The 22,339-nt window shown below is 38.7% G+C and overlaps 1 protein-coding gene across 7 annotated transcripts in view; it reads left to right on the forward strand.

The window, feature by feature from the left end:
• Positions 1-22,339, forward strand: part of Nebl (nebulette) — a 382,963-nt gene that overhangs the window by 248,030 nt on the left and 112,594 nt on the right. For 3 of the 7 annotated variants that reach the window (XM_085835164.1, XM_085835168.1, XM_085835166.1), the window contains 5 exons: positions 4,902-5,092; positions 7,203-7,290; positions 7,392-7,463; positions 15,212-15,316; positions 17,376-17,486. The exons of 2 other annotated variants lie outside the window; for them this stretch is intronic. In XM_085835164.1, the coding sequence (XP_085691290.1) occupies positions 7,210-7,290; positions 7,392-7,463; positions 15,212-15,316; positions 17,376-17,486 (369 nt within the window). In that variant the 5' untranslated portion in view covers positions 4,902-5,092; positions 7,203-7,209. Of the gene's footprint in view, positions 1-4,901; positions 5,093-7,202; positions 7,291-7,391; positions 7,464-15,211; positions 15,317-17,375; positions 17,487-22,339 lie in introns of those variants that run through there. 2 more of the 7 variants (XM_085835165.1, XM_085835167.1) reach the window with 2 other exon arrangements.

A 22,339-nucleotide genomic window follows, 5' to 3' on the forward strand; every position in this document is an offset into this window, starting at 1 on the left:
TGAAAATTATATTTTAAAATTAGTCTTATGAATTAAAAGTGAATTTACTATTTGAATTTTTTGCTATTTAGGTAGATAGAGAATTAAAGAGTCAATATCTTGAATTTCTGGTATTTTAAATATCATTATCACTAAAAATAAATTATGCAATTGTGCCTTCATTGAATTTAATTAAAATTTCATTTAAACTTTAGTTCACTATAATGAAAGTTTAAATGCTTGATAAAAATATATTTCCATACAGAGGACTCCGATTTTGATAGTTCTGAAAGCTAAAGTCAATTAGGTATTTTATTGCTTGCCTTTTAGAATGCCAAAATTATTAAAAAGGTTAATCTTCAATGCATTTTTCTAGATGAAGGCATATGCAATCAAACTGAAAAATGGTTAAGAGTGTCTAGTCTTATAGTGCTACTATAGCATCACTCAACATTGCTGCCATGGGTTAGTGTCATCTCTGAACACTTTACTGTGTCTAGTCTGAATTAAGATGAGGTTAGATTTAGTCAATTTTGTTCATTGATTGGATAGATTAAGGTAGCACTTGGCTTACAAAAGACAATACACATGCACACACCCATATGAATGCCACATAACACTAGGGCATGAGAACAAACCTTTTCCTTATATATAAACACTTGTAGCAAACAATAGAATTTCAGAGAGAGAGAGAGAGAGAGAGAGAGAGAGAGAGAGAGAGAGAGAGAGAGAGAGAACCAGTCTAAGTTAGACTAGTTTTTACCCTCTGTGTTACTGATTATTTTATTTACTTACTTCTTGCTAAGTGTTTTGTTTTGTTTTTCAATACAGGATTTCTCTGTATAGCCCTGGATGTCCTGGAACTCACTCTGTAAACAAGTCTGACCTCGAACTCAGAGATCTGCCTGCCTCTGCCTCCCAAGTGATATGATTAAAGGTGCTAGCCACAACTGCTAGGCATTGTGAATATTACACAGACTATATGGAAGGAGTAATTTCGCTTGGCTAATGAGACTAAGAAGGGGTAAGAATTAAAAATTCAAGGCACACAGAAAGAATAGAATTTCTGAGGAGCTGCTGCTTCCACAGTTAATTGACTGGGAATTATATTATTTATGAAAAGTTCATGGCTCACACTAGCTTAAGCTTTTATGCATAGATACATACACACATACATATGTAATACATATAATATCTGCATATACATATATGTTAGGATGAGTGATTTCTATACAGTGACCTCATGGAACTCTAACCTGAGGTCTCTGACTGCTGCTCTTTTCCTGTCCTTGCTCCTGTTGTAGGTGACAGTGTGATTGAACTCCCCGGCCCTCAACTCTGGCTTGCAGGTCTTTGCTAATGCTCTCTGGATCCCTTCCCTCTACTGCACCACTTTGCTTAATTCTTGCTTAGCTGCTCTTTCCTGGGATGGATCCAGTTTTTCCCTTGTTTCTGTGAAATCACCTCACTCTGCACTCACATAACTTTCTTACCTCCTTTTCCTAGTTCACACTTCCTCCCAAAAGCGCTGCATCATCTAGTTTTCCCGTGTTTGTGTAACATTGTTCTAACAGCTGATCTCAAAGTGCTTCCCTCAAGGCTGCCTCTCTGTTTTTGCATAGGAGGACTTCACCCTGTTTCCGAGGATTGATGTACAATGTCCTCCAGACCAAACATGAGGAGCAGTTTCTTTTACATGAGTTACTATGGAATTATTTATTTTACTGTGCTTCCATAAAACTCAGAAGTCCTGTAAACAAACCGTGTTACAAATTAACTGGCATGGCATCTATTTCTGAGTGGGTTAAGGAATTGCCAACAGTGATTAAGCCTGTTCTCTCTTTCTCTCTCTCTGGCTCTGAATGGGGTGTTGACAGCCAACCAAGAGCTTCTTCAATAAATCCATTTTCATGTTCAAGTTTTTCCAGATGTGAGAAATAATTAAATCTTTGCATTTATTGGAGCCATTTTTGCTTTTCAGACAGGAACTGGCAGCTGTAATGAATTAACTCTGCCTGAGTGTGTATATATTGCTTGCGGTATGTGTGAATGTACATACATGCATGCATATAGCACTTGCCAATAATAAAACAAAGTTAGGCTTGAAAACAACCCAAATGAGAGGCTGTTTATGACAACTCATGCTAAGCATTGTCATACGGATGCTTCATAACTGAGCTCGCTCTCCACTGAGTCCCCTGTTCTTTATTGTTCTGCTAAATGTTAAAGAAATGAAAAGGTTCATAACTGTTAACTGATATATTGTTAAAAATATGTGATTCTTATAAAATACAAAATAAGTGCTTCTCAAATATTTCAGTAAATGAGGGGACTGGTAAGAGGTTGCAGTTGGTTCAAAGGTGAATGGTCTTCATAGATACATAAATAGGAAGGGATGCTGAAATGAATTTAAAACTGGATGCAGAGCCAATAATCAATTGTGTCCTCTAAGATATAATTTACACTCCTAAAAATTAGATTATTATCATTTTTTCAGCATGCAGAATTACAGCATAGCTTAAAAAACAAAGGACAATATAGTTACAAAGAAGCATTTGATAAGATACTCAATTTTTTTATGTCAGTGTCAAAGTCTTTCACAACTATTCTATTTTTAATTATTTTATTTTATTTTTTACATATACACTATCCATTCCCTCACTGCTCCCCTTCAGGCCACCCTCTCCCACGGGCCTTCCTCCTTACCCCTTCCTCTCCCATTCTCCTCTGAGCAGGGGCAACCCTTGGGTATCCCCCTACCCCGGCACATCAAATCTCTGCAAGGCTAGGTGCTTCCTCTCCCACTGAGAATAGACAAGGTAGCCCAGCTAGAATATATCCCATATACATGAAACAGATTTTGGAATAGTCCCTTCTCTAGTTGTTGGGGACCCACATGAAGACCAAACTGCTCATATGTGACATATGTGTGAGGAGGCCTAGGTCCAGCCTGTGTATGCTCTTTGGTTGGTAGTTTAGTTTGGACCCTGAGAGCACCAAGGGTCCAGGTTGGTTGATTCTGTTGGTCTTCCTGTGGAGTTCTCATCCCCTTTGGGGCCCACAATCTTTCCTCCTATTCTTCCATAAAAGTCCCCATGCTCCATTCACTGTTTGGCTATTGGTGTCTGTATCTGAGTTAGCTGCTGCGTGGAGCCTTTCAGAGGACAGCATTTTCCTATCTGCAAGCATAACAGAGTATCATTAATAGTGTCAGGGATTGATCACAACCATTCTTAGTACATTCCACATAGAACTTTAGGAAAGGGATACATGCATGCATACATACATACATACATACATACATGTGTGTTTGTGTACACACACACACATATATACATATACATATACATGTACATGTACAATCTTCCTTTTTGTATAGTAATCAAGATGTTTGATCCTGCCTGGCTCTCTGGCTCTGGTTAAAGGGTATATTCAGATAGTTAAAGCCATTGACTTCTTTTGTATGACAGTGAGGGCCCAATAACAAAGTGGGATTTAAAGGCTTATATACCCCTTCATAGGGGACAAAGTATTGAGTCAAGATGGAGGTAATTTTAGGGAAGAATAAATGATTTACTGGGGGAGGGGGTGGTGAGATATAGACTCAGAAAGACAACAGACTCAGACAAAGTTTGTTTTGGCTTTGGGTGTTTGGTTTCCTCTTCTTCGTTGATGAAATAACATGGTAGAAGCCAACTATGTTCCCTTTTGGTAGAACCAGCCTTTGTGTAAATAAAGCATTTTCAAAGAAGAGCTCTTTCCAGATTCTGCTGATTCCCCAGTGCCTGTAATCTAAAGCATCCCATGGTCTGAGGCATCATATTTTCTGGTATCTCCCATCTCAGCTCAGAACTCAATTGTAATTTATGATGATACAACATTAAACTTAAACTAGGATTTACGAAAAAGAATAGGTATTTTTGAAACGTAATAAACTGCCCACAAAGGACCCTTTTCTAACAAATTCCCCAAGTCAGAGTTTAGACCTATTGACAGAAAAGCTCAACTGATAAAATCAGGGCTTAAAAATTTTAGAGGAAGATCAGCCTTAGTCCATGGTGCCATCACCGGAGAAAGAAAGGCCCATTGGACTTGCAAACTTTATGCCCCAGTACAGGGGAGCGCCAGGGCCAAAAAGTGGGAGTGGGTGGGAGGGTATGGGGGACTTTTGGGATAGCATTGGAAATGTAGATGAGGAAAATACCTAATAAAAAGTATAAAAAAATTTTAGAGGAAATTTGACATGAGTTTTATACTGTCTTCTTATGCAAATGAAAAGAAGACACATTAAATCAAAAGTAATGGTGTATGTGGCTTGCCAGAAAGTCCATTAAAGAGTTCACCCAGCAAGTTTTGAGGTGATTTTTTTCCTGCCAGGGTATGTTATTACCCTGGATCTCCTTATCCTGGTGTAGAACCAGCATAACAACAGCAGTGTGTACTAAGCAGGCATCAGTGTGTACTAAGCAGTTCCTACCACACTGTTTTGCACAGGAAGCAAATAGTTCCCTGTTCTTAGCCTTCTGTTTGTCCTCTCTGAAGGAAAGCATTCTAAGTGAGGGTTTGTGATGGTTGTCAGCAATGGGATCCAACAGAAGGCCTTGCATAGAAGCAAGCAAACTTGGTAATAAACCAGCTGTGTTCCTAGCCATCCTTCTATGTTTATTTAAGACATAGTCTTGCTAAGTTGTCCAGGTTGGCATGAAGCTCTCTCTGTAACTTGGGCTGGCCTTAAAGTTGTGATTGTTTTGCTCCCATCTCCTAAATTGGCTGGAAATGCAAGTTTTAAAGATTTTAGTAATGTGACTTTAAAATTCTGATTCTGACCTCTTAAAAGAAAAAAAATGTTCATATTATGTGTGGTGTTTGGTGTGTCTTTGAAACTTTTCTGCATTAAAGCTTAACTGATTATTTTATTGCAGCCCAGTGAAGAACCATTAAGAACTCACAGCAAGATTAGAGATGAGACGAAATCCTGCTTAAGCCTCATGCACGCCATTCACTATGGAAACAGACATCACCCAAAGCAACATGAGTATTGTCATCTGAAGTGGAAGCTAACAGGTTCATCTTGTACAGCGTTGGGATAATTTTTTCCTATGTACTTCTGAAGGTTTGCAAGAAAAGTTTATAGAAATTATTCCTCCATAGAAAGCATTTCTTTCCTGAAGGGAGTACAGAGGAGCCTCTATAGAAGCAAAAGGCAGCCTTAGGGAGAGGACATGAGGGAAACTGTTACAGATCACAAATTCTCCTTACAGGACAAGTTTATAACAAACGAAAAGAATTCCAGTAGACGTGAGGGACGACATGGCTGTTATCTCAACGTTTCCCAATTTAGCATTCTGGGGACAGTTCCTTTCTGGCATTTTGCTGGTTAAGTGGGTCTGTGATACCCTTAATTTGACCTCTATTCAAAACTGTTTAATGAGAAAGCCAGCAAATCATGGAGAAGTTAGTCAGATGTAACAATGTTTTCCTAAGTCATATTTCACAGAGGGTAGTGGATGCCATTAAGAGACAATAGTAGGCAGAATAGATGTGGAGAGAGGAGGCAGACAGGATTCGTCTTTTAGAAGGGAAAGATTTAGTAAGTTGGGTAGGGCTTTTGGTTGACGGTCATCACGGGTCTCTGCATGTGTCACTGTGGTGTGTAACACTCATCCTGACAGCTATAGAAATTTCTCTATAGGTTTCTTGAAGAGCTTTGTTTTAGATCATTGTTTTTGGTCTTATCAACCTTTTTTTTTGTGGTACAGTTTTGCCTTTTGGAAAAGCATGGTTTTTGATGGATGTTCAGAATTCAAATGACTTATTACGTAAGGCTGGGGCATTTTTCTTTTAGAAACTGATAAGGACATATATAGAGATAGATATCCAATAGTTAAGACTATTTAAACTGTAACATGAAACTAGCTCCACAACTTCAGAATCACTATTCTACCTTCATAGATGTTCAGTGGGATATAAAGACATTAGATCTTGTTAACTTCAGGGTGTTTTTTAAATTAAAAATATTTTATAAATTATTAAAAATAAATTGAAAACAAGATGATATCAAAATATACTTGGCTATGTAGGAATGAAGTATTATTTTGGATAAAGCTCTATTTTATGTAATTAATTTAATTAGTCACCATGGGGTATTTTTCTAACACTGATCACTGATATGCAATAGTTTTATAAAAAGCAATTTTACCCTAAAATTTAAACAGCCAAATTAACACATCAGGAATGAGAGATTCTTAGAATTGCTTAAATCGACAATAAAGGATTTATTTAGAAGAGTTTTCTTAATTATTGAACTAGTAAGATAGTCTGCATAACAAATATGATAATGTAATTTCTTAGTTTTCCAAGTGTGGGATACAGTGAGACTATAAAAGATACTAGTGAGTTAGTGAAAATTCATACAATGACAAAAATGCAGAGGACGGTTATTTCCAATGCAGTGATGTTTCCTGAAGTCTTAAATAATATATCAACATATATTAACTTCAAGTTCTCATGTTTAATGATGTTTACAATTAATATGGTACAGTATTCCCTAATTTGAGATTAGCAGTTGTAATTAACTCAGAATAGATTCTTTGAAGTGGTTCAAAGGGCTTTTTGTAATAAATTATTAGCCTCTAATCAGCTAATATGAAGTGAGTAGTTTGGGGGGATGTGAGAAGTACATTAAAACCTCATAAAACATTTAATTTAAGTTAATGAAATGAATTTGTATGGTACGGAGTCTCTATATGGAAACAGAGCCATGACTGACATTCCAGAGGAGGCTTTATTTAGACCAAGTTGAGATATCTTTGGGATAAACGCTTTAGGCGGTGCTATCTTAGGTGTTATAGCTGAGTAGATTTCTAGAATTGTCAAGTCCCTTTAAAACAATTTTTAAAATTAATTGATTAATTGATTTAAAATTCATTAGTAAAAGATAAAAAAAAAGTTTTGTCTTGGGTTTCCTATGCTATCCTAAGAATGTTGATTTTAAGTTTGTAAAGTTGAGCTTTGACTTAGGAGAGAGTTTTCACTTGTGAGGCTGGGCCTGGCAGACCCTGAGGCTCCTGGGTGTTCACTGACACACCATTGAGATAAGGAGTGACATGAGCCAGGGATAAAGTCTGGCAAGCCTGTTGCTTCCAGTGCCCCAGAGACTTGGTAGCGCACGGGTGTGGTGGTCCATGAGAAGACACAGTTTGAAAACATTAATATCTTAATAGGGTAAAGATGAAGGTATCTGTATCCGGGGATGTAAAAGCGGAAACTGAGGAGGAAAATGTGGAGCAGGAAGAAAACCAGGAAGCCAAGGTGAGCAAGAAAGAACTCACTTAAGCACAGAACTCTGTCCTTTAACAGATAAGGGAAAATCGGACCTTCTCCCTCCCTCTCTCTTTTTAATTTTCACTTAGGTGTTTCTGAAACCTGCTATTGAAGACCTCAGCATGGAACTGGCCAGAAAGTGCACCGAGCTCATTAGTGACGTAAGTAGCTTTAAAGACTTTTATCTTATTTGCTTCCTTTACATGGAATGGCTGTGTTGTAGAGTCATGGGGCTGGAGAGAAAACCCCTGAGGTCACCAGTTAGAGCACTGTCATTTTCTAGATCATAGAACTAAGTCCAGACATGATAGGTGATTTCACCAAGGTCATATAGACAGTGATTGTCTAATGGAATAATTGTCCTCATTCCTAATCCAGATCCTGTCGCTTCCAGGTTGTGCAGTCATACTATGTTTTATGGTGTTGTGTTATCAAGCTCATGTTTGAGAACACCTAAGACTTTAAAATTAGCAGAATGATATGATTTGTCTTGGAAGGATCTCTAAGTGAATGACTTTCAATATGGAAGACCTTTATCTAAATGAATACTGCTTAACATTCTGAAGGCCATTTGAAGTTTCTGACAAAGTCAATACTTTTCCATTTGCCTTTAATTGTATCTAACATTTCTTTGCAATATAGGGTGTGTGTGGGTGTGTGTGTGTATGTGTGTGTGTGTGTGTGTGTGTGTATGTTGTAATGGAATTGTACACTGCAAACACTGCTTCACATGATAATATCATTAAAAAGAAATATTTTTGTTTTTAGGAACTAAAGCTAGTTTATATGCTATTCCAAATGAAATCCTAGAGTTATTTAATGTAAACACATACACATACATGATAAATATATAAACTAGAATTCTAAATGCATAAGCAAGACTATTACTTACTTCGTATGAGAACCCACCAAATACTCATAAACAATGTAAGAGAACTACTGGCTTAAAAAACATGGAGTTCTATGAAATGAAGTGTGTTTGTATCTGAATTCAGGGAGCTGAGCACAAAACTGGCTGCAACTATTATTTGTAATTTGCAAGTTTGTTTCCTAGGCAGTAGCATAATACTTTGGTCAGTTCTCCAAGGCCAACTTGCTAGAGTCAACTCGACAGTAACTTTGGAAATATTATTGATGCTGGTGGGTTTAGCTCTTCAAGTATAATGATTATAGTTAAGATGAGATGTACATTAAAAATGCTGCAGTTACTCTTCAAAACACTGTGGTGACTGATAAAGGATACCTACCCTAAGTTACTCTATCGGGAACTTTTTTTTATCTTTTGACCAACTTTGTAGTAAATAAAAATGGGCATACTTCTTCCCAAATTCTTGGCATAACATGTTATATAATTCAATTTTAAATTAACATTTATTTATTTGTGTTATTGCTTAGTTATAACCAGAAGTTGCTTAGCATGTGAAATATGTTTTGTAAACTGCAATAATAAGACATTGGCGGTGATAATTATGAGCTTGACACCAGTGGCAGTCAAGATGTATTGAGCACCACGTGCCAGGTGTTGTCGATTGTCAGGGTGGGTCTCCTATCCATCGCCCTCCTCCCCCTGCCCCACGTCCACCATTACACTCTTCCCTTTACTCCACTGTTGTTTCTCAGAGTGGATACCCACGCAAAGCTTGTTACTCCCTCACACACCAACTTAGTGACAGCCATGTCACCATTTAGAGCCAGCTTGAAGGTGCTGCCTCTTCGCACTCTGGTATGTTCTCACTGACGTGTAATTATTCCTCGGCTGCAGCTCTAATTCGGCAGGTGATATATTGGAGTGTTTGGGGGAGGATTACTTATTGGTGGCTTAGGAACCTTCCTGTAGGGAGGCACAATGGCTTTTTATACTCAGTGACTGCCTGCACCACACATTCTCTCTTCTTTAGGTGAAATCAAACACGTGGGAGAGATTTCTGCTTATTGTAGATTTATGTTTCATGGTCGAATGTCTGGACTACTTAAATATTTAGAACATGATTATTGTCCCTTAATTCATGACTGGATATGTGCTCATATTTCACTTCATCGTAGGCTTCCGTACTGATAAGATACTCAATTAGCTGTGAGAATTTTTACATGGATCAATAAAGATTCTGAAAAAAAATGCTCTAATTTCTAAAATGAAAATTATATGAAGGGTTTACACCATCATCTTAATACCAAATATTAGGGCTGAGGTTCCAGTTGAGAACCAGAATGTGTGTCTAGCATGTACAAGGTTCTCAACTGCAAAACAAATAAGTAAACCAACAAATATTGAATAAATTAAATGTTTATGCTCCTAAATGTTTCAGTGAGCTATAACTGAAAGTTAATTGTTCTTTTTTAGTGACATCAGTAATTTTATGGGGAGCAAATGGCCTTATATTTGAAATTTCTTTTTCTTCAAATCAACTTATACTTGAAAATTTCATCTCTGCAGTATAGTAACATAGCCAGTTTGTTGTCTAAAATCCATCAGTCACAGAGTTAAAATAATAGGTATAAAATTAATGTTTTGTCACCTTAAATAGACCCGAGTTCTGGCTGAGCCTGTATTATATGGTGTTTCTAATTGGGAAGGACTAGATTGGTACTCTGCATTTAACCTAGGACACCAGTCTTCTTCAGCCATCATGTCAAAATCAAAAGGGAACCCTCAAATGCTTTGGTGGCTTTATCACCCATCCTGTCCTAGAGGGGCATTAGTTTCCTAGCTGTTTTTTGTTAGTTTGTCTTTTTGTTTGTTTGTTTGTTTTTTGAGGGCAATTTTGTTTCATATTACTGAGTTTAGATTTGTTACTGAATGAAATTGTAGGTGGGAGGGTTGCTGATTTAGCAGAGCCCTGAACCCTAAAGCTTGTGGAAACCCTCATGTGTTGGAGACCAAGCCATTCATTCAGCTAGCAAGCTTCCCAGGATTGAAACAAGGTCAGTATGACCCTCAAGCCTTGGGCATCTTGCTAGCTTTCCTCCTTGCTACATGTATGCCAATCACTACACACATGCCTTTATACTGTATAGTCCAGGAAGCCTCTGTGTAGGATCTGCATGTCCTAACTCACAGGTACAAACTGGAAGTTCAATGGCTTTCTAAGACCACCTGGGGACAAGGTTCAAGCAGAGCCTGGCTAACAGTCCTGTCACCTTGTATTGGTACATTGCCAACACTGGCGTGGGGGTTTATGGGTTCCTTTGCACCAGATGCCTTATATGCCTTCCATCGGTTCAATTACTCTTCTTTGGATCTCTCCTAGCTCCGTAAGTTTCTATAGCAGCATCAGAATCAGAACTGTGCATTTTGAAGTGGCTTGGAACTGATTGAGATGATACTTGGTTTCTTTCCCAGTGTGCCTTATAATGCTGTTTGGAGTTTCACAGGCTTAAGGACAACAGGGTCTTTTTCAGTCCTAATTTTTGACCTGTTGCTGATAGCTTGTGCCTGTTGTCTTTTATAGCAGAGTGAGTGATTATGAAATGGCGAGGAATGGGTCGAAAAACAGCTTCCCTGCATTCTTCCCTCACCCCTTGAGAGTACTGAAAGCTTATCTCTTTGAGTGTGCCATTTAACTCAGAGAGTCAGGGTCATCAGAAGCCTTGGAAGCCCTAGAGACCCTGCTGTATCCCGGCCCTTCCCAGACAGTATGTAGAAATGTTAAGCAAGACTGGCTTGGTGTCAGCACTGGGAGGTTTCACTGCATGGCACTCTCTACAGAGACAATGTCATTTTTCAGGTCCAGTTGGGAATCAGTGTAAAACATTTTTCTTTCTTATCCCTTGCCTCCTTTTCCCCATTGCTTTTCCCTTCCCTTTGCATGTCTTTCCCATTTACTTTCTGCTTTGTGTTTGAGCTGTCTACACCATGGAGATTCCTTTGTATAACTCACATCTGCTCTGAAGAACATCTTGTCTCCCGGGCAGCCTCATTATTTCCCTAACTAAAATCTCTGGTATTTGATTTTGGATGTCAAACACCTCATCGGTAACTTTTATCAATTAGACTTGTCCACTAGATTGAGCATCCAGAATCTCAGATCCAATAACATTCTGTCATTAAAAAAAAAATGGCCAAAAAGGAATCTTCGGTAGGTTTCACATAAGTGAAGCAGAATGAGCCTTGCGTGGAGCTAATTAGGCTTCATCAGTGGGCAGCCTGACTCAATAGTTTATTTCAAAGCTTGCAGAGTATTCACCTGCATAGGAATGGGACAGATTTTTCAGGTAAATGAAATTGTTCGCTGTGGACAGATCCTTCCAATGATGAAAACATTAAATTCTGTGGCTACCCTCCAGAAAAGCCCAGTCTGTGTTAGAAAATGTAGGAGAGTGACCTTGGTCATGACTGTAGTTCTTTCTGTCAAGGGTAACTGAATTTGACTGATGTGATTTCCTTTGTGCAAAGACTTCCTAGATAAGCATGCATGTATGAAGAGACAGTCACAAACATTTCCACATCTGTCATCTACTTTGAGCCATTGGCTAATCTTGTCCTCACCAAAAGAGCTGTGGGGAGGAACAGGAGGCAACTGTGAGCTAATTTCTCTCTAATTTTAGTGGCAACATGGTGGGATTAGTGGGACAAGCCAAAGGATAAAGTAAATGCTTGGGACATCTCATTGACCATGACACCAGCAACATTGCCTTTAATTTGAAGACATGTTGGGTTGTGTGTTTCCTGTGAGACAGATGGTTGCAAGTAAAAGCAAGAGCTTACTTAATGCAGTGGGAATTATTTTCTCTCTGCATGTAAAGGCCGAAGATAGGTGTTTCCATCTCCACACGGTAGCTGTTTTCATCTCCCTCGTTCCTTTTCTTCTTCTCTCCCTTCATCAACATCCTGGGTTGTCGCCTCATGACATCACTACTGCTGGCCCCTGTGATGGGGCAGGGGAGATAGAAGCATGACTGTGCAAAGCTTCTCCTGCTAGCCTAGAAGTGTTAGAGGCTCTGCTGGAAAAATTGCACTAAGTATCTTGTAGTGGACCTTTGGCCTCCTTGTCCCTTTACCCTCCCAGGCTAATCAGTGGCCAAAGAAAGTGCCTGTTTTAGAGGAATTGAGGTTGAGTTCTAGTCAGGTCTCTGTGTTAGGAGTGAAGGGGATCTCATCAATAGATGGAGCCAGTCTTAGACTTTAACGTGTGGACAAGGTTGTATATAGCCATCCATTTGGTGGTTTGTATTTGAATGAAACTTTACATGGTTGACTGATGTTTTCATTCATTTGTCATTTCCTGTTACACTGGCATAGGAATCCTATAAATATGTAATAGAGTTAATTATGTAAAAGCTTACTAACATCTACTTATTGTTATGCATATTGTGAAATTTATTAGGAATTGCATATAAACTCCCTGGAAACCACACACACACACACACACACACACACACACACACACACACACACACACATTCATTAGAAACCTAGCGCCTATCCTGGTGTATGTGTGTGTGTGTGATTTTAAAATTTGTGATGAACACCAATAGACAAATAACCTTAAATTTTAAAATTAAACTTAAAATTAAAGATGAAAATGTATCCGCTTTTTAATAAAGATCAGAGAAGGCCATAGAGCCTGGAAATCAAGGCTGAACTATTTGCCTGCAGAACAAAGGAAGGAAATACTTTACCGGCATCCCCAGCTCCTGTCCTCAGTGTTTAACCCCTGACAAGCATTATCAGAAGGCCTCTAGCCATAAGCACATACCACTGTAGTGAAGAATGTGGTCCTGATGGAAAAGATGGTGGCAGAAGATAAAAATAATGAGCCAAACTTAAGCCTAATGATAGGCTATTTTTTCTCACACTTAATTATATAACAGGGATACTTTTTCTCCCTATGATCAAAATAGCCTGGTATTTATCATCCTGCCATTAACGATTTAATTACTAGTGACTGAGGAGAGAGATTTGCAGGAACCTTAAATTATGGCTAATCTTTGAGAGGAAAAAAAATGTAATTTAGTGTTCAGATAAGATAAATATGTTCTCCTGTTGATTTCATGAATAAAGCAATTTTAGGCATTAATATCTATGAGACACAGCAGTGGACTATAGAATTTTGAAATTACTTATTGTATTTGTATCTGTTTACATGTTAGGTCAGATTAGGCCCCTCCAATAAGATTTGCATATAGGAGAATCACCATGGAATGTTAGTCCATTACATCAATATTAATCATGCCCTCTTAAGAGCTAGGCAGTAGGTACAAGTAAACTTCCCATTTAAATTATAATTAGGAAAACCATATAATTTATCATGTGAATTGGGACATTTTTCCAGCTTAAGTATTTATAGTCTTGTGTAGATAAACATGACTTTATTACAGAATGATATAAATTTCAGAAAATTACTGCCAGCCTCTTAGCTTCTTTCAAGTCTGCCCTATCCAACTTTCAAATTGTCCACCAGTTAATATGACAGCAAACACTATTGGCATTTCTCCATATTTCCTGATACTTTTTGAGCTCATGTATCATGTAGAATCTGCCCCCAACAGAAGAATAATTCTGGCCTCTCTCCAAGTAGTGCTTGCTAGTGCTTCATTTTGCCAGTGAGTTTGAGAAAGCTGAGCATGTTCAGTAAAGCCCCCAGAAGGTTTTCTGGTGGATCTGCCCACTCACAGCACAGTGGTGTTCTGGAATGATCTGTACCACCTGGTACAGATCTGGGAAGCATTCTGGGAAGCATTCTGGGAAGATTCTGGGCAGAGGAGGGGGGTGGGAGGGAGGCACTGGATGCTGATAATTAGGGAAGTGGATTTGAGGCAATCAATTAGTAATAGGCCTGTTCTGGCCACAGGTTAAGCCCCCTTCTCTGATCCAGTCTGTAAAGGCAACAATACTAAAAGTAGTACACTCATCTCTTCCTCTACATCTCCATATTTTGCATCTTTTCTGAGGATTTCTTGTTTCCTACCTCAAGGCAGCTGTCTAAAGCCACAGACTGTGTGACTAATAGGCCCAGGTTTACCCGTGTGTGCTTGAATGTGTGTGTGTGTGTGTGTGAGAGAGAGAGAGAGAGAGAGAGAGAGAGAGAGAGAGAGAGAGAGAGAGAGAAAGAGAGACAGAGACAGAGAGAGACAGAGAATATATGAATGGTATGTATGTGTGCATGTGTGTATGTATATGTGTGTGCATGTTTTTATGTATGTGTGTGTGAGAAAGATATGTGAATGATATGTGTATTCACATGTATATGTGCATGTGTGTATGTGTGTGTGAAAGAGAAAGAGAGAATATGTGAAAGATATGTGTATGCATATATTTGTATGTGCATGTGAGAGAGAATATATGAATGATATGTATGTGTGCAAGTGTATGTGTGTGTGTGTACACGTGTATGCATGTTCATGTGTGTGTGAGAGAGAGAATATATGAATGATTTGTATGTGTGCATGTGTGTGTGTTTGTGCACGAGTATGGGCCAGTGTGTGACACTGCCCATGTGTGGAAATTGGAGGACAACCTTGATTGTAGGTCATTCCACCTTGTTTTAAGACAGGGTCTCTCCCAACCCAGCCCTGAGAATCAGCTTCTGTGGATTCTCCCTCTTTCTTCCATCTCCATATTCCATCCAGCTGTGCTGGATCTACTTCTCTGGCTTTTATGAAGGTTCAGGAGATTTGAGTGCTGGTTCCCATGCTTGTAGAGCAAGGATCTTCACCTACCAAGCTGTTTCCCTGGGCCCTCAGCATTGAGGCCTACCGATGACTGATTGTTACATATGGAAAGTGCAGTTCTCACTCACAATGTGGCACTCCCTGTGCAGCCTGGGACTGAACCTCAGAAATGGCTGCTTGGAGCACCATCCTGTCAGTCTTCACTTCAACAACTGGGCTTGAGTCACTTAACTTGCTGTTGAGAAAAAGTCGTCTAGAGTTGGTTCTTTTTCCTTATGTCAATTATTTCCTTTTTCAGATCCATTATAAAGAAGAGTACAAAAAGTCTAAGGACAAGTGTACGTTTGTGACTGATACCCCTATGCTAAACCATGTAAAAAATATTGGTGCTTTTATTTCTGAGGTAAGGTCTAGAAAGCTCTAAATGGAACTTGGCTTTCTTTATTGTATTTATATAGATAAAAATGTACATTAAAGTTAGAGAATAGTTTTGAAAGTAACACTAAATATCGATCATATCCACATTATCTAACTACTAACCAAGTTAATATGTGCAAACTGAGCTTGCTGTACTTCATGGGCCTATGTTGTTATTATATTGAACACGCATATTTTCACTGTAGTTACCCTTTCTTTACGTAGAATTACTCTTGAAAAATAAATATTTTTACTCATGTAGGAGAACGTTCTGGTTGCTTAGTTAATTTAGCAGTTCCAAGTTATTCATTTCCTAGTGGACTTATTTTAGAGGTAGATAATTGAATATCATATTGGAAATAAGTAAATTTTGTCAGCAAAGTCCTTCAAACATGCCATCTTTGAGAAATAATTTTAGATGAGCTCTTTTGGAGTGGGATGAGACTTAGTTGGAGAGAGGTACTGATTAGGAAGCCAGAGCACAGGAAACGTTGTTTCCAGCTGGAAAGCCACATAGCTTCTCTATGAATAGTAAGGGCTACAACCCACAATGCATCCTGACATGCCATGTCATCATCTCTATGCGGAGGATTTGCATTAGTCTGTGAATGAACTTGAAAGAGAGAATGAATAAAGCAGCACTGTAAATGACTGACCTCTAGTGTTTTGTAAGTAGTGTTGGAAAGAGATAAATATGATACGCTCAGGATTATATAGTAATGTGGTACAATTTTGAAAAAAGGCAGTCCATTTTCTGTTATTAACAGAATCTTTAGCTATAGGGACAAAGGTCTGTAAAAGATATGCTCCATCCATCAACATCCAAATCACCTCTGGGTGAGGGGGTGGGGGTCCTGAGGCCTCATCACATAAAGAATCGTGATTCTTTTTTTCTTGTATTAGCTGCAATATTTATCCTATGTAAAGAAACTTTTGGTGTTCTCATTTTGTTTCCAATTAATGTTCCTGAAGGAGTTAACTGCAAAGGAAAAATTACAAGTGGTTTCCTGTCCTGTTCCCCTGAACCTAATTTTCCCAAGAGAAAATGGTGACTGAGTGTTTGTCTGTTCAAGTAACTCCAGAGCTTGTTCATAGTTAGTGCTGGCTGAGGACACACACGGACACACACACACACACACACACACACACACACACACACAGAGAGTAAACTAGCCTCCACCTTCCACTGTGTCCAAGGAAAGCCAAGAAGGCTTCAAGAAAGAAATAATTCTCTTCCTCCTTTTATGTATATATGTATGTATGTATTTATTTAATCATACAGGTTTAGAGAATCAAATCTGACAAACATTTATACTGTGTGTTCTGATAGGAACAGGTAGTCAAAATTTTTTTTTAACTTCTAAAAACAACTTTGCATCAGAGACATAAAAATTTCCCATGTGTCTATGTTGAGCATGAAGTTTCGGTTCACACGTGATAGGTACCGCGCCAATTGCGGAAGGTAATGCTTCTTTCTCCCTGTCCTTGTTTCATGTCTGTAGCCTCTGGCTCCCCTCTTCAGCTTTTTAATAAAACGAGCAGTGATCTGTTGAGAACTATGGTCGCTCCATAGTGCTATAGAGAACCCTGGGACAAAAATATTGCACCCCATTGTCTGGGTTCCTGTTATCCAACATCACAGCCCTCCTGGTGTCTAGTCATCACAGTGTCTGATCATCACTACTGTCTGCCTTTAGGGTCTAGGCAGTAAATTCTAATGACTTGTATATTGTGGCTCAGAAGATCTCATTGTTCTTGGACCATTTATTCACTGGCCAAATGCATGAAGCTCTCAACACACAGGCTTCAGAAATTCACAGATTGGAACAGGGACTGTCCTTCCATATGTAAAGCTCTCCCCACAATGCACTGGATATATTTCTATCTTTCAGAATACATCCATCAGATTTATTAATGTAAATTTAAATAACCTGCAGGTGTTTTAAACAAATCATGTTTCTAAAGTAAGTTTTCTTTTATATTTATGTAGCCAAAAAATAAAAAATATAAAAAGCTTATCTTTCTTTTCCTTTTTTCCCTCTTAGGCAAAATACAAAGGTACCATTAAAGCTGATCTTTCCAATTGTCTGTATAAGGACATGCCTGCCACCATCGACAGTGTCTTTGCAAGAGAAGTATCCCAGCTTCAGAGTGAGGTATGACTCAAAATTGTAACCTGTGGAAGGTATTTGTCATTTAATGAGCATTGTTTATCTTGGTTATCACATACTAAATAGAAGGTGGAAGCAACTGGTTTATACTGCCAATTATCAGATGTGTAATGACGGAAACTTAAAGCAGCCTTCAGTCACCTGTCTGTTTCTCCATGCCCCATCCATTGCTCTTTAAAAACCTGATTCCAATATCATTCATACATTTTCATAAATGGACTTTTGACAGCTACTGTCAAATCAGTCTCTGATTCAATATATGACCCCAAAGCCAAGATCATTTCAGTAGAATTTACAGTCAGGAAAACAGGTGACAGGTTGATTTGGGGAAAAGCACAGGTCCATGCTTCCTCTACTAGAGCAGTGTTTTAGGAGTGTTGTGTCCTGTGGCATGTGCTTGCCATTAGGTAATCTAGAGCCACTACTCAGGGACTCCAGCAGGTGAAAGGAGTTATTTCAGTGATTCTAAGTTGCAGAAAAACTGAAGCGCTGTCATCATGAAAACAGGAGTGTAGCGATGTGACTTTTTTCCTTAAATAAGATTGACAGGCAAGGCCTTCTGTATGTCCTCCATCTCTTCAAGTTCTAGCTACAGAATTTCCAACTAGAATATTTTGATGGTTTCTGCCTTATTTTCTTTATTTCTTCTTTTCACAATCTGATGATCATGGTGACAATGGCGTTGATGTTGATGCTCATGCTGGTGGGCTGGTGACACTGCTCTGTACTCCATTTTCTGTTATTTGGCTCTCTAAACTTCGTGCAAGAGCCTCATCTAACACATTTCCTGCTCTTTACTTGGAGCAGTCCCCAGAAATATATTGCTCTCCTTTTCAAGGAGCAGCTTCCTTTTGCATAGTTTATGTTCTTCATGTGCAGTGTAGGTCTGCTATAACATGTTTTTGCTGGATCAGGTGCTGAACTGTGTGCGTCTCACTTCTGTATATTTGGTCACCCTAACAACTTTACAAGCTATCTCCATTGTAGGGCTGTAGAAACATGAGAGGGTAAGTAGCTTTCTCAAGGCCACACATCCAGGAAAAACAAGATCCAGAACACAAACATGGCTAGCTAATCTGCTTCCAAAGTCTGTGTCCTCAACACAAGCTGTACTTCATCTCTCCAGCCATTTCTACTACTGGCTTTCTTATTAGTCAAATTTATTTCTGTTTTAAAATACATTGTAAACCTTTGTTTTGAGATAGCCTCAAATGTAGCCCAGGCCGGCCTCACACTTACTATATAGCTTAAACAGAAGTTCAACTCACAGTCTTCCCACTTCAGGATCCCAGGTGCTAGCACTATGAAGCCATGTGCCATATTCCTTGTTTCAGTAAATTTACTTTCTTCTTTAGATTTTTAAAAAGTAGAGGCTACCTTGTGTTTGAAATAATTCCCAAATGGATTATTCTGGAAAAAAATAAGCATAGAAGAATTCTTAGAACATCTTTAAGTAGTAGTTCATTATTATAAATTTAATATTCTTAATCCAATGTGTCCTCAGCTTGGCAGTGAATCTGTTTCAACTGTGCAAGATGAATCTCGAACTATATGAGAGTGAGCTTCTGCATGGCTGACTGTGATGAGTATGTCTTTTAGTTGCCCTGCCAACATCTGGTCACTTAGCTATTTGTTGATGATATGGGCTACTTAACAAAGCACATAATTACAGCACAACATTTGATCTGAGACAAGTAACAATTATGCAAGAAAGAAAAGGAAAGCACTCTTATGTTTGTTCTTGGTGAGGAGATAGCTTGGGATTTGTGCTGGATATTTTTATGTCAATGCACAAGCTAAAGTTATCTGAAAGGAAGAAATCTCAGTTGAGAAATTTCTTCCATGAGATGGGGGCTGTAGGCAAGGCCGTAGGGCATTTTCTTAATTAGTGATTGATGGAAGAAGGCTCAGTCCTTTGTGGGTAGGGCCATCCCTGGGCTAGTGAACCTGGGTTCCATAAGAAAGCAGGCTGATCAATCCTTGGCGAGCAATCCAGTAAGCAGGACCTCCCTCCATGGCTTCTGCATCAGCCTCCATGTTTTTGTCCTGGATGAGTTCCTGTCCTGAGTTCCGTCAATGATAAACAGTACCATAGAAATATAAGCCAGACAAACCTTCTCCTCCTGAAGTTTCTCTGACCGGGGGATTTCATAGCAGTAATAAAAACTCAAACTAAGACAGGATACTTGAGTTCTAAGGGTTTTTTTTTAAGTATAAGAGTTTTAGAGTTGGCCATGTTTTTGTTAGAATAAGTTATCATATACATCATTACCATGTTCTCCTATGATAGACACCATAGGTGGACTTGTATGCACCACAAATTATGAACACATCCCCTGTGATTAACTTCCAACTTGCTCTAAGAGAGAATTTTTTATTTTTCCTAAGTGTCCATTTCAAAAGCTGACACAACTGTAATCAAGTCTCTTTAGATTTGTATGCATCTATTACTATTATTGCTATTAAGATAGTGACCTCGGATTTACCTGGAAGAAAAGAAAGACGTACCTGTGGGTGTCTGTGTATAATAATTAAATTTTAACTATGGGTGTGTAGGATCAGAGTTGGGATATCCTCAGACTTGAATAGCAAGTGTCTCCCTGGTTACTTTTATAGTCCACTTTCGCCTAACCTTTCAACTAACTCTTCTCTGAAGTTGCATACACTCTTGAATGTTTAACCCACGTTTGTAATTTTGTCGTCTGTGCTACAAAGAAAACAAAATGTCTAGTCAAAAAGCAGCAGTATATTCTAGTTTGGAATCTGCTATAAGGAATTGTGAGAAGGAACACACTCAGAATGTCTTCTGTGTTGCCTCACTTTAAGGGAGCTTCCCACACTTCCGAAGTATAAACGAGTTTACAGGTTGATAGCTATTGTGCATGTTTGTAACTCAGAATCACGAAAGTAGCGATTTCCCCCTGGTAACTAGCTTGAAGGGGAAATTAAACTAGGTTCATACTCTCTTCAAGAACGTGATTGAAAGGAAGAAACAAGAGAAAGGGGTCCTAATGCTTGTCGGAGACCAATGTATGAGTTATATTAAAATAAAGACCCCAAAGAAACCCAAGAACGGGGTGGAGTGTGCGTTAAATCTACGGGATTCTTGCCTGCATGGCTGTTCCCAGGCCAGGGATGAATGCTACTGCCCCACAGAAATGATTCAGTTAACTCTCACTGGAACTGAGCAGCCTTAGGCTTGATGTTTGTGTCACTGGTGGCCATAGGCTTCTGTACTGCAGTTCATAGATGTCTGGCGTGCATGGTGTGTGTGTGTGTGTGTGTGTGTGTGTGTGTGTGTTGCAAACATCTGCTGGAAGTGAAACCAGACATTCGTCTGTAATCCCCAGCACTTGGGAGAGAAATAGGAGGATCAAAGTTTAAGGTCATCTTAGTAATATAGTAAGTTCTAGGTCAGCCTCAGTTACATAGAACCCCAACTCAAAACAAAATCTACTAAAAGACAAATGTAAAAATCTCACCTATGTGAACAGGTTTATATAGAGTGTCTGAAACCATTGCCAGTGCACTTGGACTTGGCTGTGCAGCTCCACGCTGTTCTAAACATTCTCTAAGTGTGAGGAAAATAGTTTGAAGTTAGGGAAACATTGCAAAATGGCAAATCCTTAAAAAATTGATTTATCAGAAAACTTATAAGTGTGGCATCATTTCCACTAGCTATTTAAAGGTAGAAAATTGCTATGATAAATTAAAGTTCAGCTGCTCACAACTTGATGCAAGCTCAGTTTTTAAAGCAGTGCTTAGTAGCAGCTATAAATGAAATGACTATTTCAAAGCTGGAAGTAGCAAATTATGTATCCTCTTTAAGAAAGAGTGCTTTTTCAAATTGTTTCTGGATGAGTCACTATTTTTATGATAACTCACAAAATGGTCGGCTGTGTTAGTTATGTTTATGAAGTCACGAATGTGGAATTCAGTCTAAAATGCAGAATATAGCAAGCATTCATCAAAAAGAGGAGATGGGCACATGCTGGCTCTTTTCATTTAAGAGGAAAGAACAGATCTCATATAAGTTTTCGTGGTTTTATAGACTTGGCTACTCATTAAACTCTCCATTTCCTCAGAGGCACAATATAAAATGTAAGTAACTGTGATAATGGACTCTCAACCTGCATGGAGGTTTCTCGCTTACATAATTGCTGAAAATGTAAAGATGCTCAGCATAATTACAGTAAACTGAGGGACACACCATAGCAAGATGATTATGCCTGGAATATATGAAGCGCTGTCTTTGATTCTTGGTAATCAACTAGATATACAAGACTGGATCCAGGAACCTTACCAGATAGGACTAAATCAGACTTGAATATGTCAATTAAAAGAAATTTCCACACGGCTGACAAAAGGGGAATGAGATGTGGTGCTATCATCTGGCAGTTGGAAGATTATAACTGGGATTTAATTATATAATTCTCATGAAATGAAATCAGATCATTGGAGGTACCTTAGGAAAGAGGTGGGTCAGTTGGCAATTTCATCTTGGGAACAGCTTGGACAGTACCTAAGTTCAGCAATTTGGTCCACGTGGACGGTGTGAAGGCTCGAAGCCAGCGAAGCTTCTCTCCTCATCCCAGAAGCTGTGGATTGTCTGATAGTTTTTCTCCCCGCATCTACAAACATTCAGCTCAGGGAACACAAGTTGTGGGTTTGATTAAAGTAGAACTTTCAACAGAGCTCATGATATTTAGAGTACACAGTGGCCCAGGTTGAATACTCTTTGAGGAGAAGTGTTTAAGAAAATTTAAATACAGAGCCAAAGAGGCCATTGAAATGTCAAGAGCTGTACTAGATAACATATTAAAACAGCAAGAGTCAAT

This window comes from Mus caroli, unplaced genomic scaffold, assembly GCF_978045245.1.
Source record: "Mus caroli unplaced genomic scaffold, Mus_caroli_1 scaffold_2, whole genome shotgun sequence".
In the NCBI taxonomy this organism is placed as follows: Eukaryota; Metazoa; Chordata; class Mammalia; order Rodentia; family Muridae; genus Mus; species Mus caroli.